Below are 18,667 nucleotides of genomic sequence, written 5' to 3'. Positions count from 1 at the left end.
CAAGAAAGCACTCAAAATATTTACCCCACTACATGAGATCTACAGTGAAGACCCTAAGATATTCTGTCTTTGCTTGGGCAAAATCCCCGGGATTATCAGTGGGGATTTTACCTAGTGAAGAGCTAGATCTATGACTGCTCAAGCAATATCAACATTTCAAAACAGACGTCCTTTAGCCCCATATTTTGTTATAGGTTTACCTGGTATGTGACCTCTGCAAGTATAATAGAATTCTTTACAATAGTCTTTGCACAGGTAGGGAAGAGTTAGTTCTCTTTCAGATGTTTCCCCTTTCTCAGGTGAGTGGAATAGATTCTGAGCATGAGGTGAGCAGTGTGCACATTTGATTTCCTCCAGTAGCTTCGCACATGCTGTGTTGTTGGTGACAGAAAGTATCTGCAAGCCACAAACCAGAGACAAATAAACATATAACCTGTTTCCCCATCTTAGACAAAAAAAGTTTGCATGATCTAATGTAATAAATAATGCTAGCAGAACCAATATAGTTAGTATAAATGCATCATGTGTCGTGTCACCACTTTGGAAGAGCGAAAATTATTACTAAGAAATGTGCAATATGTCATTAGTACAGTGAGGTTTTAATCACGTGCTTCTCTTTCTCATATAAGAATAACAGTACTCATATTATTTTATGGACTCATGCCTCAATCTCTTAATCACATAGGCAATCTCTGAACTAGAGGGTTCATTTATGTGAAGAGGAGCTACAGCAGCAGGCCTTCTACCCGCCTCTCTTACAAGAAATAGTTAAAAAACTAATTTGTGAGGTGACCTAGTCAAGTATTTAGAGACTAAAAATTAAAATTCTACCATCGAAACATATCAGGAAAATCACATCCAGGTGTTTGTTAAATACCACAGTCCAGCAACTGACGTGACTGCTGTGGAGTTCAGCAGGTGCCTTAAATTGTTCATGCTTTAAATGCTGCTCTGTTTTTTACTCTTCCTAGTGTAAACTACTTGGAGGTGGGACAAGCTGTATATTTTCAGAGATTTCTTTTTATAAGTGAAAAAGTAGAATTTGTTTGTAACATCTTGTTTGTCTCAATATTGAAACTGTAACTTTGTCCTGAAAAAAGAGCACAGATTATGCATAGTACTTGAGGAAGCATGAAACCACGATTGATGATGCGTTTAAGTAAACACAGGAGCCTAAGGAGCGCAATGTCATCAAATCATGAAAAATAATAGAGAACAGCATAGCTGTCTTTATTAGTCTTTGAATGCACTGCACTTCGTTAATCTATTGTAAACCACATGGATTGTTTTTTGATCATTCATCCCAATGGTGGGTAATGGGAAATGTGTTCTCAGTTGAGAGGGACTGAATCTGGTCCAATGCAAAAACAAAGCTCAGGTTCTTTCTGCTATTTGTTTAGTTCAGCTGTAAACAAAGACTGCAAGACACTTATATTAAGAAATATTAATGCAATAAATATTTGTATTCTGTAAATATTTGTAAGTAGCTCATTTGAAAATATTGATGCAGTTTTGCTATAGTTCATATCTCTGGGTTGATTTGAAGTAGGACATCCCATGTCATTCCCTTGTAATATAACGTTGAAGGGAATTATCTAAATTACTTTAGGTGAAATAAGTTATTCAGTGCATGAAGAGTCAATATATTTGGGTACACTGTCTCGTAAGTGAGCTCTCTTATAGGATGATAACACTGTTTTGAACTCAGCATTTTATTTACGGATCATAATTACATAATCCTCAAATACTTGAGAAAATGCAGTCTCCATTGTTTTAAGCAGATATGTATTCAAAATACTACACAATAAATAGCCTGTACAGTTACCCAAAAATCCTATTTTAAGGAACCTTAATTTAGAAGGCAAACTCTTACTGGGAAAATTTAGTCTTACCATGCACATGCTGTCAAAAGGCCATCTGAAACATGTATTACATTTTAGTAGCGTAAGTTAGACTACTGATTAGAAGAACAGCATTTGGCTTCTACCCTTATTGTGGAAGAGCTGCCATTGGCTTCAAAAAGAATTCCTCTGTGTTTGCCAGGATCGTTAAATGCATTAAATGTTCTGTTCTTTAGACTATCTGTTCTCAGACTATCCTCAGCTTCATACCACCTGCAATTAAGTAATGTGACTATCATCTGTCACGTATGCTTTATTATCTCTCTTCTAGCCCTTCTTGGGAATATAATTGTCTCACATCTTTTGGAAAGGGTCTGTCTTTTTTTTTTTTAAATAAAACCTCAAAGACCGCAATCAATTAATTGCATGTTCAATGTGCAGCAAAAGGTTTGCATTTGCCCTGAATTCTTTGGGCAGCTCTTTCCACAGCCCCAGCCCCTTTTCTCCTGGAAAAGTTTAGATTTTCTTTGCTAGATTGCTCATTTGGCCATAGCAGCAGAACTGTTAACCTTTGTCTTCTTTCTCGAGTTTCAGGCGTTGTTCTAGATATGGTAGATTTGGGGGAAAATACGTTGAAGGCAGTAACTAAAAACATAATGATAACTAAAATAAGCTATAACCAAAATACATAATAACTAAGATGTTGAGTATGACTTAATACTGACTAGGACTGCAATCTGGGTCATAGAGAACAGGCTTAATATGCTTGCAGTAATCCACACTGTTGAGGCAATCTTCTGCATTAGCTGGACTTTCTTAAGAGATGAAGGCATCCTGATCCTCGTACCTCGTGCTGCCATGGTTCTAATTGTAAGTGGCCTCTATATTCAGTCAAGTCATTGTCTGCCAAATAGAACAAAGTCTAAAGCCACTAGGGGATGGCCGAAAGCACTATCCATAAATGCTGCTGTTAAGAACATTATGTCACCATGGAGCTAGGAGTTCTCCTAAAGTACAGGTGGAGCGACCTGTTTTGGTGTTTCGACCAAAGGAAAGTGCACCATGACTACAGACCTTTCAAGTATCTGCCTGCATTCAGCAGTATCACCTGCTTTGCAAAAGCCCCAGATGTTTTCATCAGGGAGTTGATCTCAAGCAGCAGGCTTTCTTGTGGTGGCAGTATGATGGTATGTTTAGAAGTACAAGTAAACATAAGGTATTACTAGGCAAATATTCAGTATGTTTATTGAATTAACAGTGATGCAGACAGAAAAGTGTATTTCTACTGGAACACTCCAGAATGCATTGTGACCGGGGCAGGGGGAAATAAGCTACAGGATAGCAAAGCTAATTTACTGTTTCTTGTGGAAAACGTAATTGATGTTGCCTGGTGGTACAGGAGAAGTAATGCTTGCCAACATTTCAGTCCTCAAAGTTAAGACAAAAGGATCCTAATCCCCCTGAGCAGCTGCTATCCAGGAATTAACCACAGGAATTCACCCCCTCATGTCATTTCTGGAATGAATCTTGGTCATATAATAGCTAATCGGAAGATTAAGGAATGAGAGTCAATCAATTATCTGAAAATCAAGTACAATGTTATTTAACTTTCATAATGCTCAAGCAAAATAGGGTGGTAACATTTGCTCTGTGTGAGGTCTGATGTATAACTCTGTCCTGGCTGGGAGATAGGACAACCACTCTATTCTGAATTTCAGTAAATCAATAATGTATTTATCCTGGAGTATATTAAACCAGTTTCAAGTGAAAGCTGAAATACCTATTTGAATGAAGCTTTTTCTGTTGGATCGCTGCTTTGAAAATGACCCTGACGTTGACAATGGCTTTGGTCTTTTGAAGAAATGTAAACTAATTTCCTGCTTCAATTTTTTAAAGTCGTATGTTAAACCATCAAACTGCAGTGGTTTAAACTAACTGTGCTCTGGAAAATATGTAAAACTTCCAAACATTTATTGCAACATGCCCAATAATGATTATGCCTGCTGCTGACTAATTTACAACGTCTGTAAGATCATCCTTTAATCTCTAGCCACATGAAAGGAAAATGGGTAGACTAAAGGTAAGATAAATCCTGGAATGCGCAGGAAAGCATAGCATACTAAATTGGTTTATCAACAAAAAGAATAGTGCAAAAAAAGAAGACGAAACATAAGATGACGCAATAGACAGATATTCTTTACGCTAAATATTGTCATCTGTTCTGTGTACTCTGTCAGATCTAGTTTGAGAAAGGCAGTATAATTTTGATGATAACAGAAAAAAGAAGTAGTGAAATAAGTCATTGCATTAAGCCGTATTTGATACACAAGCGTTTATGTCTAAAAATCATATGCTCACGAGATTGTTCAGCTGTTGGGCTGAACATATGCTTCTTCTGTATTATAGTCCTGGATTATGTCATTAAAGAGTTCAGTTTCAATTTTAGGGTAATATGTAAATAGATCATTGTACTAGGGCAGCTGTTAAAGGGACCCCAAGATGAGTTATTTGTTTAGTTGGATGTGTTCAACAATAGCCTTTGTTCGTGAAAGAGCCAGAGCAAACAAATGATTGTAAAAGGGCACACTTGAAAACAATTACTTTTCACCCATTCCTTGACAGCCTTGGCTGTGAAACCATCCAAGGTAGAGAGGACTTCTTTGCCTGTGGGGCTGTAAGCAAACTTTTAGAAAAACTGATATTGCAAAGTTTGACTGGGATGTAGTGGCCCTACATAAACAAGGGCATATTGCAGAGAAATAGAAGACAGAGTTAAATGTCAACAACAGGAGGCCAAAATCTTACTTGACTCAGTGCGATGTTGTATCTGCTCATTATGGTAACTCCATTTTTTTCCTGGAACTGCAGGCAATGGTAGTGTTTTCATCATAAACACAGGTCAATAATTTGGTCAAAAATTATCAAAGACCCAGCATCTTAACCAAGAAGTGCTTATGAAAGTGTCTACTGAGCATGCTCACATCTTCTTTTTAAAAAAAGATTAAAAAAGCCAGTCTCCTGTTTTCTGCTAATATCACTGCCACTCCATCGTGTAGATATATGATGGAGTCTAAAAAAGCTGGGTTTGGAACTGTAGTAGAACACAGTTTACAAGAAGTGCTTTTAGAAAAGTTTCATTCAAATGTATTCCATAATAGTTTGACTTGTCTTTTATGGAATGGCCACCTCATTCTCTCAAGTATAAATGACATATATTTTGACATTTTTTTCTAAACACATATTGATATGCTAAAGCAGATTTGCGAGTTTTATAAACATTAACCTTTGGTGAAAAAACAGTCTCGTTTTAAAGCCCTGTAAAATAATATTCCTTAAAAAGTGTAACTTAAACTTAAAAAACAGGTTCGACAGCTGAGAAATAACTGCTGTGGTATATATGGCCAATTCCTCACATATATATCAAGTTTTTAGTACCATTAGTATAAAAAAAACCTAAACAAACTAAAAAAAAAGAAAAAATAAAGAAGGGATCTCAAAGGTGTTTTCAAGGAATAGTAAAAAGAGAATAAACCCTTCAATTGCCTGGAGATTAAAAACTCACCAAATTTCAACTTCCAATTTACTGCATTCAGCCAATTACTACAAGGGTCTCCCAAGCACTCAATGATCTCAGCAGCATATATGCCACTGAGACATTGCAAAGAGGGTGAATTAAGGACATATTTTCCAGTCCTTATTCTTTTTCTATAGAAAAAAAAATTAGTTTTTTCTTTTTCACAGCTAGAGCTTTCAGGTTAAATGTGTGTGGTTAGTTTGTAGTTTAATTCAATTATCACGCAGGAGCTTAATGACACTGTCTCTAGACAACATGAAGAAATATATCTGCCTTGAATCTCAAACTGCTGCTGCATATGGTATGAATAAAGAGAGATCTGCAGCTGAAAACCTGCAGTAAGACAGTTCTCACTCATCTGGGAATAGAGGGGGTAGGACAAATGCTCCCTCAAAAGGCATGAACATTTGGACAGAGCTGGGGACTGAAGGAGAATGATGTTCTCCAGTTTCACCCATTAGTGAACCAACTAACAAACACAATGGTGTTGTTGTTATTCTTTTGCCATAAGCAACAGGACTCTGTGTGTGGGCAGCAGTTTAGTGGGGAGGAGGATAAGTCGACCCCTTTTTGTCCTATTGATTTTTTCCTATTTGCATGACTTGAGCAAATTAAATGATGCAATATGGCTTTTTGTTACAAAACAAAGTGAGAGATACCACCCAGACACATATGTTGATTCGTAGAAGCTGTTTACATGAGAATGGAGTGAAATCTACCGTGAACTGAGCATAAAAATTCGATTCAGCCTGGGTATTTTTTTTTTATTATGCTTGGGCCAGCAAGACTGAAACACAAGTTTTCCAAGAGTCTCTCAGACCTTGACAACTACAGAGTTGTAACTGAGGAATTCTTAATTAAACCTAAACCAGGATAAAGAGAAAAAAAGAGGGGGGGGGAGTGTGAAGAAAAATAAAAAAGACACCTGATTGTTTATTTCACGTGCAGTGATTCCTAATGATTCTTAATGACATTATTCAGCAACCGTGCGTCCCCCTGGATGCATCCCTGCTCATCCCAGCAGAGCTTATCCAGCACGGGGATGCAGGGTTAGGTACCAAGGCGCTGGAAAACCTCAGCAGCAGGATGATAAACGCGATTGAACTCGGGAAGGGATGCAGGCAAGCGACAATTTGAAGAGATCGGTGGGCAGAGGAGGCGCTTCCCTTCACATGACCGCAGGTTGAAACGGGGCAGGGAGGCTGCCAGGGGATGTCTCACCGCACCTTGTGTGGGAAACGGGGCGAGAGGGAGAACTCTTACGACCAGGGTCCTTAACCTGGGAACTTCGGGGCTCTGGGGCAGCGGAGACAGACGGAACGCGGGCCCCGAGGAGCCTGAAGGTCATAAAGTTTAGGTGCACCGGCACCGTCTGCTATCCCAAAACCTAAACCCTGAGCGAACGGGACAAAATCTATCACCCTAGAAAAATAAACCGGCGACCAGCACCAAGTGAGTGCGCCCGGGCTGCAGCCGAAGCCCCTGCGGCTCCTCCACCTTTCCCCGCGGCAGCGGTACCTGCGGGCTGATTAAAAAAAAAAAAAAGTGTATTTTCGGTATCGGGGCCACAACCTCGGAGAGAAAAAACCAACCTACCTTGGCGTCGGCGTGCAGCATCCCCCGGGAGCAGCAGGAGAGGCGCGGGTAGAGCCCCCGGCACATGGGCTCCCCGCCCGGCGCCTCCGGGGGCAGCAGCCGCCGCTCCCGCTTCTTGAGCCGCCGCGGGGGGGTCCCGTTCAGGCACCTTCTCCGCCGGGAGCCGCTCTCCCCGAACTTGGCGTCCCCCTCGAAGAAGCACAGGACCACGGCCACCAGCAGCAGCTTGAACGGCAGCATCTTCAGCATCATGCCTGAGGGAGCGTGTGAATGTGCACCCGAAAAAAAAAAAAAAAAAAAAGCGGGGGGGGGGAAGAAGGAGGGGAATCCCACTGACTTTCCTTTGCACTTCAGAGCAGGAAACCACCTCCCTCCCCCAGAAAGGGGCAAGCCTGGAGGAGAATAATAACAGCAGCAGAGATTAAAAAAAAAAAAAAAAAAAAAAGGCTACGGAGGGGAAGCGCTTCGGTGCTTCCCAAAAAGGCAGGAGCGGAGCGGGGATGGTGGGGCAAGGAGAAGATGAAGATAGAGATGGAGATGAAGATGAAGATAGAGATGGAGATGAAAGTGGAGATGGAGATGAAGGTGGAGATGGAGATGAAGGAGAAGGAGAAGGAAGAAGAAAGAGGAGAAGGAGAGGGAGAAGGAGGAGGAGAAGGAGAAGGAGGAGGAGGAGGAGGAGAAGGAGAAGGAGAAGGAGAAGGAGAAGGAGAAGGAGAAGGAGAAGGAGAAGGAGAAGGAGAAGGAGAAGGAGAAGGAGAAGGAGAAGGAGAAGGAGAAGGAGAAGGAGAAGGAGAAGGAGAAGAAAAAAAGGAGGAGAAGGAGAAGAAGAAGGGGAAGGAGAAGGAGAAGAAAAGGAGAAGAAGGGGAAGGAGAAGGAAAAAGGAGGAGGAGAAGGAGAAGAAGAAGGGGAAGGAGAAGAAAAGGGGAAGAAGAAGAAGGGGAAATGGAAGAAGGAGAAGAAGAGGAAAGGGAAGAAGGAGAAGGAGAAGAAGAGGAAGAAGGAGAAGAAGAAAAAGGAGAAGAAGGAGAAGGATTAGAAAAAGTAGCAGTAGTAGAAAGAAGTAGTTGTAGTAGTAGTAGTAGAAGAAGAAGAAGAATTAGAAGAAGGAGATGGAGATGCAGAAGCAACAGTACTAGTAGAAGCAGAATCCCCCCGAGCCCCGGCTGGAGGATGCTCGGGGCCGTGCGGGCGGCTCAGGTTCAGCGGCTGCCGCTCCGGGGCAGCGGCGGGCGGCCGCCCTTCACTTGTCGTCCCATAGGCAGGGGGTCCCGGCGCTGGGACGGCAGCGGCGGTGGCGGTGGCGGTGGGGCCGGGCGATGCCCCCTGCGCTGTCGCTGCTGCCGCTGCTGTTGCTGTTGCAGCCGGCGGCGGCTGCTGCTCACCAGGGCTCTCATGTTTCGCTCCCTCTTTTCTTCTTCTTTTTAAGCCGCGCGCGGGGAGGTGCTGCCACCGCGCGCCCTGCACGTCACCCGCCCGCACCGGCCCCGCGCGCGCGCTGCAGGCAGCGCCCCCCCCCCCCCCCCCCAAACCCCGCCTCGCCCCGACCGCGGCGCGCGGGGCACCCCCCCCGCCCTCGATAGGCGCCCCCGTTCCCGCCACCGGCGCGAGCCGCCGCGCGGGGACCGCGCGCGAGAGGCGTCGTCGTCCTCCCCCCGCCCCGCCCTGCGCTGTCTCTCAGTCTGGAGGGGACGAAGCGCTGTGCGAGCGTGTGAGTGAGAGGGTGTCCGTCTGTCTGTCTCTGCGTGTCTGTCTGTCTTTATCAATGACCTGGATGAAGGCATTGAGCGCACCCTTAGCGAGTTTGCGGATGACACTAAGCTGGGTGGAAGTGTCGATCTGCTGGAGGGTCGGGAGGCTCCAAAGGGATCGGAACAGGCTGGACCGCTGGGCAGAGTCCAATGGCATGAGGTTTAACAAGGCCAAATGCCGGGTCCTGCACTTGGGGCACAACAACCCTGTGCAGCTACAGACTAGGAGAAGTCTGTCTGGAAAGCTGCCTGGAGGAGAGGGACCTGGGGGTGTTGGTTGACAGCGACTGAACATGAGCCAGCAGTGGCCCAGGTGGCCAAGAAGGCCAATGGCATCTTGGCTTGGATCAGATACGGCGTGACCAGCAGGTCCAGGGAGGTTATTCTCCCTCTGTACTCGGCACTGGTGAGACCGCTCCTCGAATCCTGTGTTCAGTTCTGGGCCCCTCACCACAAGAAGGATGTTGAGGCTCTGGAGCGAGTCCAGAGAAGAGCAACAAAGCTGGTGAGGGGGCTGGAGAACAGGCCTTATGAGGAGGGGCTGAGAGAGCTGGGGTTGTTTAGCCTGGAGAAGAGGAGGCAGAGGGGAGACCTTATTGCTGGCTACAGCTACCTGAAAGGAGGTTGTGGAGAGGAGGGTGCTGGCCTCTTCTCCCAAGTGACAGGGGACAGGACAAGAGGGAATGGCCTCAAGCTCCGCCAGGGCAGATTCAGGCTGGACATCAGGAAAAAAAAATTGACAGAAAGGGTCATTGGGCACTAGAACAGGCTGCCCAGGGAGGTGGTTGTGTCACCATCCCTAGAGGTGTTTAAAAGATGGATAGACAAGGTACTCAAGTACATGGTTTAGTAGCAGATAGGGATGGTTGGACTCAATGATCCAAGAGGTCTTTTCCAACCTAGTGATTCTGTGATTCTGTGAGTGTGTCTGTCAGTCTCTGTGTCTGTCTGTGTGTCTATGCCTCTGTCTGTCATGTCAGTGTCTCTGTGTGTGCTTCTGTGAGCGTGTCTGTCTGTCTGTGTGTGCCCGCGTCTGTGTCTGTGTCTGTGTCTCTGTGGGTGTCTGTCTGTGTCTGTGTGTGCCTCTGTGACTGTGTCTGTCTGTGAGTGTCTGTGTCTCGATGTCTCTGTGTGCCTGTGACTGTGTCTCTGTGTGTTCTCCCAACCCTCCATCTCTCCATCCCCTTTCCAGTGAAACGGGAGCCACAATTCCCAGAGGAAGGATCTCAGCCACAACCCTTGGAGCAGTGTTGGTGCCCGAGTGCTGTAGGTGGGTGCTGCTGCCCTGAGAGCTGAGGAGGAGCCCCCTCGGCGTGGAGCAGCTGTGGTGGGGCCAGCCCAGCTGAGGGGCTGCTCTGCCTGTTGCCCCACAACTCATCCCTGAGTACCAGGGAAGGTTCCAGGCACCTGGGGACATGTGCAGAGCAGGCATCAACAGCCACAGAGAAGGGCTGTTCTACCTCCACTTGTTGCCCCCAACTCACCCCTGAGTGCCAGGGAAGGTTCCAGGCACATGGGGCCATGTGCAGAGCAGGCATCAACAGCCACGGAGAAGAGTGGTGGGAGCTGTGGGTTTTTATTGGAGTGCCAGCATCGTAGCATCCACTGGCAGGCTGACTCCTTGGTGTCCCGTCAGTGGAATGACACTTGCGCCTTGGTTCTGACCGTGCTAACTGGGTTCGAAGTACAACCCATTGGTGACTGCAGCAAGTGACGTGGTGGCTGTTGCTAGTGGTGCAGATGGGTGAGCGTCCACCTGGTGTGCCAAGAATGGGAGACTTGTATGTGGGAAGAGTGGGATGAACCAAGTTATCTGGCACTTGGCAGCAAGAAAGCACCCAGGGGAGTGGGATCTGGGTAGAAGGGGAAAGGACAACCCAGCTCCAGGTGAACTGAATTTGGGAAGGAGAAGGATATGAGCCTGGAGAACAGGTGGGCAGCTCAGGGTAGAGGCTGAGATTCTTGGGAAGAAGGTGAAACAAAGCCCTGCAGATGGGAAGAGGGAGCCACTGCATGGTGAGGAGGTGTTAATTTCTTCTTGGGATGGGGAGAGGAAGGAGTGGGAGTCATCAAAGGTGGTTGTAGTGTGGCTGCAGGTACAGCCACTCATTTGGGGGTAAAGTGCAGCTAGACAAATAGAGCCCCAACGTCTCTTTACCAGGGACTTGCTGCTAATTCCTGAAATAAAGGAAAAAATGGCTTGCACCAAAAGAGCTCCCTTAGGAGGGAGAAAGGCGAAGTAGTATTGCCTGAAGTTCTTGATATGCTGTAGCGTTGTTTCTAAAGCAACTAGAGCCTGTTACTATTCTCCTTGTGTTTATTTTTAACCAAAGAAAATGAGTCTCTTCAGATTTACATTTGAACTCTTATCCTTAAACAGTCTGCACAGAACTAAATAGGAATTTGGCATGGTCAAATAGTACATCAGTGAAATCACTGAGTAGACATAAAGACTGTTTCCTCTCCCTTTAAGTGCATTTCTTGAAGTCTGGTCATTCCTAAACTCATGACCACCTCCAGCCTTACCACTGACTCCCATTTGACTGAAAATGCTCCCAACTAAGGCTGGAGCAACATCAACGTGAATGAGCGAGGTCTCTGGCACAGCACAGACCCCAGCACTTATATTGATGAGGGAAATAAGGGTGGCACCCTTAGGATAGCAACAGTGTTCTTGCTTTGTAGTTTTAGGAAAAAAAAATACTGCTTTGCAATGTGCCAACTTGTTTGGTGAGCACCCTGAGTGGCAAAACTGTAGCAATGCAGTTGTACTACAGCAGCTATGCCGTTTTTATTACATTGTTATAAAGATTATACTGAAGTAAAGGTGATTCTGGTATAAAACAGAGTAACAGTATCACAATAAAGTCAGACTCCTTATAAGGGTTTACACTGGCAGAATTGTGATGGGGAAAGGACACAGCTGGATGCTTGTGTGTCTCTTTCCCTGTGTAGGCAGGTGCTGATGCTTTTCAAGTAGATTGCATACTTCTGCCCTGCATCTCCCTTACTGGAGTAGGAAACGGGAAATCAGTGGGAAAAAGTGACTGTGGGGTGGGTACCCTCTTGGAAAAACAAATGTTTGGTGAAAAATTCTGTTGAGCAGTTGTGGCCTGGTCCTCACAGTTCCTGTCTTGCTGAAGGAGAGAGGAAGTGAGGAATATAAATCTGTATGATCAAAGTAATACAGCTATTAGTAAATAACCTTTCTTCCTCCTTCAAGTGCTGCCTGCATAAATACCCGCTTCTATGTATACCTGTACCGGTTCTCAGAGGAGGTGAGTTTGAGCTGTATTAATTAAATAGAGAATGGTTTCCCGAAATGGGATTTAGATCAAGTTGCCAAACTAAGAAAGAGCTGACAGCTTGTGAAGGTCAGTTTCTGCCTTTTACACAGTTTTACACAGATCCATGATGGAGACATTTCCCAGAAATTCTGTGGAATGTACTGTTGACCTTGTATAATATGAAGTGCTCAAAACTTCAAGCGGTGTAGCGATAGAGTGATATAAAGATGTATAAGCAAATGCTGAAGAAGGTTGAATGTTCTCTAAAACCTCTGAATAGAAACTGCTGATTCTTGGGGTTTTGTGCAAGGCGACCTGATTTAATCTGGTGTTCCTTTCCACACTTTAAAATTACATGATGATTTCTTTAACAAAGTATTTTTTTTTAAGCTGATTGATACAGGATTTACTTATAAACGTTTTTAATAATGTGAAGTTAATGTCAGTATTAGCATATGCCAGTTCAGAGTGTCAACTTCACATGACTTCCAGCCTCTGATAAACAGATATATGGGAATACTTATGAAGTAAAAACACACAGAGGAAATATGGTTAATAAACACATCACTTTTTTAAGGCAACCTGGATTCTGTCACTTGAAGCTTATTACTGGAAATGATTAAGCATGGTAGTACTGTAGGTGAGCTGAATAAATTCTGTAATTTGTTAGGAGTATGTACAATGCAGATGAGAGTCTTTGGGTTACAATGCAACTATGTGTGAAAGGGTTAGAAAGTTCTAAAAACGGAAGCTATTGCTCCCACTTTTGTCTAGGAGATAAGCAGACTGTGCTTATTTATGCCATTGCCTTCATCATTATCTGTATTATTATCTCTATCATGATACGTCACGGTACCTGTATCATGTGAATTAAATGTGTCAAAATGCCCTCCAAAAAGTGTGAGACTGATTGTAGCATGCATGTGAACTTATTATTTCTGAGATTATTTTATGCTTGTTATCAGTCATACATGTTTTGCAAGTGAATTTAATTGCACTGAGAAGCCTGCTCTAAGGTTTAAAATCAGTGAATTACACAGTAATTTGAACAGAAGAGGAGATGTGTAGTTATGTGTAGCATCTAGTGTCACTTTGAAGAAATGTATTTTTCATGTGAGTTTGCAGATGGGAGCAGAAACTGGGTAAACTGATGTCATGGCATCAGATTTGGTGAAAGCAAACAGTAGCATCAAAGTATTCCTAACTCTCAACAGATGATGTCTGGCAGCACATGTTTGCATATGCTTGTGATTCATAGAAATTCACATGCAGTCACCTCACTTCTACTGCTAAGCCCATGCCGTATGAGGCGTGTCTTCCCAGCAGTGCTATCAGGGCTAAATTCTATCCTTCTACGCTGGTAGTAAATATGTGGAATGCCATGAGAGGCAATGTTGCAGTGTTGGAGCAGGCTAGGAGACAGATCAACATTCATGGAATGGTTGGACTCGATGATCCGGTGGGTCTCTTCCAACCTGGTTATTCTATGATTCTATGATTCATCTTGGTCTGCATCTGAGAAATTATAGTATTTAAGATAATAGTACAGGAAGATCACCTCTCTGCATCTTCAGCAGGTGAAACGGGCGGGCTTAGAGAGTGGCTCCACTTTTGTTTTAGCTGCCATTTGCATGGAACTTATCAAACACACTCTCGTCTTGCCGTTTATTTTGTTAAGAAAAAAAAGCTTTTTCAGAACCACTTCATTGTCAGACGAAATGAGAGTGGAATCTGTCCATATCTCATGACCATGACACTTTTCACTGAGTCCATTGTAACATTATGCTTATTATTTCAAGCACTCTCCTTAAACTGTGGAATAAGTTATGAAGCGAATGATTTTCCTTTATTTCTCAGTTTTAGGTAGTTCTGCGATGAGCAGGGAGTTGGACTCAATAATTCCTCTGAGTCTCTTCCAACTTGAGATATTATAAGATTCAATGATTCTGTGTTCTTGTTGGGGTCACTCTATGTCATAGACCAGCGAGAAACACTCAATCATGGATTCTCCACTGTAGATGCTCAAAATTAGACTTCCCTTTCCAGATGAAGTTCTGGAAAAAAAGCCTTTAATTTTGAATGTTGTATGTTTCATTCGGAAAGGAAAGCAGGAAAATATTTCTGAAGTAGTCAAATATTTCATTTAAATTACTTTGAAACAAAACCAAGTTATAGAGTCCAAGTTCTGAGGCTTCTGCCTCAGCTGTGGGTCCTGAAACTTAAAGGTCCCATCTCCTTGTTTTCTTTCAGCTAGATGGACAGGGACCCAGGGATCTGGAAATTTGAAATGAGGACTTGGGAAGGAATCTCAAGGTTTGACAGCCTAAGCTCCTGTACTTCTGGCTTTTTTTTGGGTGACAGCCCAGCTGTCCTGAGAGTCCCATTAGAAGTGGAGAGTTTTTTCTGGCTCTCTGCTGCATCACTGGAGCTAGGGTTCCTGTGGCTTCAAGGTAGAGAACTGGAATATCAGGAAACCCTGACTCTGGGACAGTCTTTATGGCAGGAGTTCCCCACAGCTGTGAATTCTGCAAGTCCATTTGCTGTAGCAGCTCCTCTGGTAATGAAGGAAAACTGCTGGAATGGTTTCATTAAAGCATCTTGTGGTTAGTCAGAAGTTTATAAAACCCTTATATTTTTGCTTATGTTTCTGTTTGTGATGTAACAGGATTTTTCGGTTTGGTCAGAGCATTTCTGGTTGGTTCTATCCGCCATATACTACAGCCCACATCATTTCATGGGGCTGAGAATAACATGTTGCTTGTCTTTGCATACCACAAATACGAGGTGTGAAAGCTGGTATAACATGAATGAACAGGACTTGTTAGGATACTTTTTATGGGGGGAAAAAAGGTGCCCAGACAGTCACAGACCGGTTTTTAGGGTATGTCTTTACCACAGAGTTCCCCATGGCTCTTGGAAATCCTCTAAACCAGCTGAAGCTACCTGGACCATTTGGGAGTGTAAACTAATGCATCTGATCTCTAAACATGACTTCAAAAAACCTGAGTCCCGTCTGGGTACAAAAGCAGTATTGGACTGATGTTAACTCTGCTTGATTGGCCCATCAGGGAGTATGAACTACAGATTATTTTAGCACATCACGTCAGCTGCTAACACAAACCTTCAATTACGTGTGTTCAGTTTTGCAACGTAGGCTAGGCTCACTAGAAGGCAGAGAAAGCAAACCATTTTGTGAGGGAATGAAGACTCAAGAGGCCCTCTGACCTTTAGTCTGCGTACTTTCGCTACCTGCTGTAATTCACCTCAACAGCGTTATATTTATGTGCGTTACAAAGAGGCAAAGGAAGCTGCTGTGGGAAAACCTTTCTTTCTTCCTTAGCAGGGACTGTAGTAACCCCACTGGCTGCTGCAGTTCACCAGCCACATGTGTGCTGACCCTTGCACCAGTGTTTGAAGTGTCCTGAATGTGCTGTAGGAACAATTTGAATAAGATACCATCAAGGAAACTCTGAAATGGTCGTAATAGTTGTCAAAGGAATTAAGGATCTTTCTGAATAAGTGATATTTATTGTGCAGGCCAGAACTAAATAATGGGCCTAAATATTTGTGCCTAGTATGCTTTGTTGCTTGCTGAGTGTGAAATTGTATCTTGATAGTGTTAAAACTAAGCAGTCATGAAGCCCTGCCCTAAGCTGCTCAATGACTGGGATGTCAGAGAAGACTCCACAGATATTCTATGTTGATGCAGTGCATGTGCATTGTTACACAAATCCCTGTGAGTCAATTCATATTTGATACAGGAGCTTCAGGAAATTCTTTGTAGTAGCTTTCGTATAACATTAGCTAAGAGATAAGGGACCGCATACAGCATTGCTGCGTGTGCAGCAGATATACTACGTTAGCTCTGCTAGTCAAGGCTACTTTCCAAACAGTGAAAAAACTTTTCTCCCACAAGTGGAAAATAACGATGGAGTCAGTAATCATTGTCATATATTTTCAAAGAACAGCACCTGTCTAATTCATAGGTGTGATGTAGCTCTCAGAAAACTGTATTTAATCCAGTAGCATAATTTATCTTGCAGGTAGTAGGGAGTTTATCTCAAGTATATGCACTCCTTGACACATTGTTCTCAGAACTACTAAGTGCCCTGGCACATGGAGGAAAGTACTAGTGTCCCCAGCAATCATTCTCAGACATGTGCTAGCAGCATGCTCAAAATCAGTCATTTTGGCCTGTGTCAAATGACTTCACAGTGGTGCTGAAAGCTGCCTCGGGTCTCTGGCATCACGCATGCTTCTTTAGGCTCATGTGCTCTTCTAGGCTTTCTTCTCTGTGCCAGTGTAATGCATACATAACATTATCTTTCTGGAGTATGTTTAGCTTGCACTGACCTGCAGTTACAAATTTTACCCTTAGGAAGTTTCTCTATTGCTTCCCTGAAGGGGCAATGGGAGCGTAGTGTTAGCAGCCTAAATCCTGACCAAACGCAATCTGTCTGGAGAGGATTAAAGCTATAGTCTTGAGTCCCAGTCATGCAAAGACAAAGCTGGAAGAAGCAGGGGATTTTGTAAACAGCTAGTTCTTATAGAGGCTCATTTTTGGGAACCTGTCATGGAAGTGACTGAGTCTGGCCTGCTCCCCCTTCCTCACAGTCCTGTGATGCACAGCAAATTTCAAGCATGTGGATCTCAGATTATTCACAATAGTCAGCTTTTAACAAAAAGCTGTGCTCAACTTCACTGTGGTTAAAATGGAACGTAGACACCAGTTTGGCAAGTTTAGGATGTGGTCATAAAGCTACTTTATCCACATGGAGCAATATAGAACTGTCAAGTTTGGGGACTCCCTCACTTTTCAGGCTGGTACTGTTTTGCCAGGAATGTGGTCTTCAAGGACAGATTGGGCCATGCACATTCCTCTAAAACTTGAGATGAAGAGTCCATTAACTTTGGCGATAAATAAATCTAAGTAGGTGGTAGGTTCACACGCAGGTGGCAATGTGTGAATGATTTCTTTCATTGGACTGTAAGATGTATGAACAAAGAAGATCCTTGGATAAAGATGTAAACTGATGTGGATGCCAGATGAACTTTGACTGAACTTAAGGTTGAACCATATTGTAAAAAATACGTAAATAGCCCTGGATAAGGAGACACAATAGCAGATGCTGGAACCATCTGTTCCTGGACAGCTCTAATAGAAAACTTATTCTAGTTTATTGTATGTTTCCCCATTAGGTAGGAGTATTCTTTGTATGAATATGATCTGCATGTGGTGAAATATGAACAACAACGGCCCTTATCTCCAGGTGGCAGGTCCTTAGTTGCAGAACTTTTATGCACAGCCTGGCTTCTACTGTATTTGAAATTCTGCGTATAATCAAGTGATTGAGTTAAGCACTCCATCCTAACCTTAAGGCATATATTACAATCACTATCAAACGAAGCTTAAGGGTGAGATGTACTGCTTCACTTAATTTGTCACAGATGTGAGGGAATCCCTGATTTCCCAAGGAATGGTCACTGCAGACTAGATGTTTGAATGAAGTAAACAGACTGCCTTTAACCCTTACAGCAGAGATTTGGTTCTGATTTTGGCAAAAACATGATTTAAGGTGGTCATGATTCCAGCATTTTTACCTTTCCTACTCCCCATGTAATTTTTTATAGTAGGACCTAAGTGATTATTTAAAATAGCAGTCATAGCATTCCAGGGATGGTACAAAGTTACAGACTACTTTCTGTGTCTGGGACAAGATTAGTAGATAGAGGTCACTGCTCAGGTATGATACAGCGATCAATGGATTAAGTGTTGACTTCTATGAAGGTGATAATCAGGATCACTTTTTAAGACCCATCCACTGGAATAATGATATATAATGGTTTTGAATGTGTAAATACATTGTTTGCAGGACTATGTGTATATCATGGACTAGTTGAATTTTGCTAGCAAATCAGTCAAGTATGGGTGGGAGTCAAATGAGTTTCTAGTGCCATTCAACGTTTCTTTTGAAACTCAAGGGTCAGCTGCTTCTTCACGAGGGAATGCTTTGTTCCAGCAGTCATTTTTTTTCTAATATAAAGTCTGAGGTGGTAGCACAGTGGAACTGTTTATGATAAACTTATCTGAATATATGTAATGCTGGAAGGTCCTGAAGGGATTCGAATCTTGTGCCTCTGGCAGCTTGACGGAGCTGAGGGACTATGTGGGCTGTTCTCTCTGGACATGTGGTTTTTTATATAACCTCGCGCCGAATGATCAGTTCTTCTGGGAGGCTTGTGTATCGCTCCACCAGGCATGGCTTTCCAAAGGGTTTGAACTTTAACATCAAGGGCACTTGTGTGTCTCAGGAGTAGGTAATCTGTACAGGCAAAACTCTAGGAAACACTTCTAAGTGACAGCTGTATGTTCCCTGAGAGTGCTGTTGTACCAAGAAATCAATGAACTAGTCTGTAAGTCTGCAATATGAAATTGTTTTGACAGAGCTGAGTGGACAGGTAATAAACTCTAAAGTTTCCAGTATTTCTGTGTAGACAAAGTTGAGGCAGAGTTTTTAGAAGTTTTCTTACTAACTTTTACCATGACATTAAAAATGTAATTTCAAGCAGATGACATAAGAATTATGAGATATTTATCTTTATGGTTTCTGAGAAGA

General features: G+C 43.3%; 1 protein-coding gene across 1 annotated transcript in view; it reads right to left on the bottom strand.

Moving 5' to 3' along the window:
• Positions 1-7,360, bottom strand: part of HHIP (hedgehog interacting protein) — a 75,322-nt gene extending 67,962 nt beyond the window's left edge. The window contains exons 1-2 of the mRNA XM_069855304.1: positions 7,012-7,360; positions 201-396 (exon numbers count right to left, since the gene is read on the bottom strand). Of these exons, the coding sequence (XP_069711405.1) occupies positions 201-396; positions 7,012-7,263 (448 nt within the window). The 5' untranslated portion in view covers positions 7,264-7,360. The remainder of the gene's footprint in view (positions 1-200; positions 397-7,011) is intronic.
• Positions 7,361-18,667: the final 11,307 nt, after the last annotated feature.

Source organism: Phaenicophaeus curvirostris, chromosome 4 (assembly GCF_032191515.1).
Source record: "Phaenicophaeus curvirostris isolate KB17595 chromosome 4, BPBGC_Pcur_1.0, whole genome shotgun sequence".
Lineage (NCBI taxonomy): Eukaryota > Metazoa > Chordata > Aves > Cuculiformes > Cuculidae > Phaenicophaeus > Phaenicophaeus curvirostris.
The sequence above is the reverse complement of the archived record's forward strand: the minus strand, read 5'-3'. Positions and strand labels throughout refer to the sequence as shown.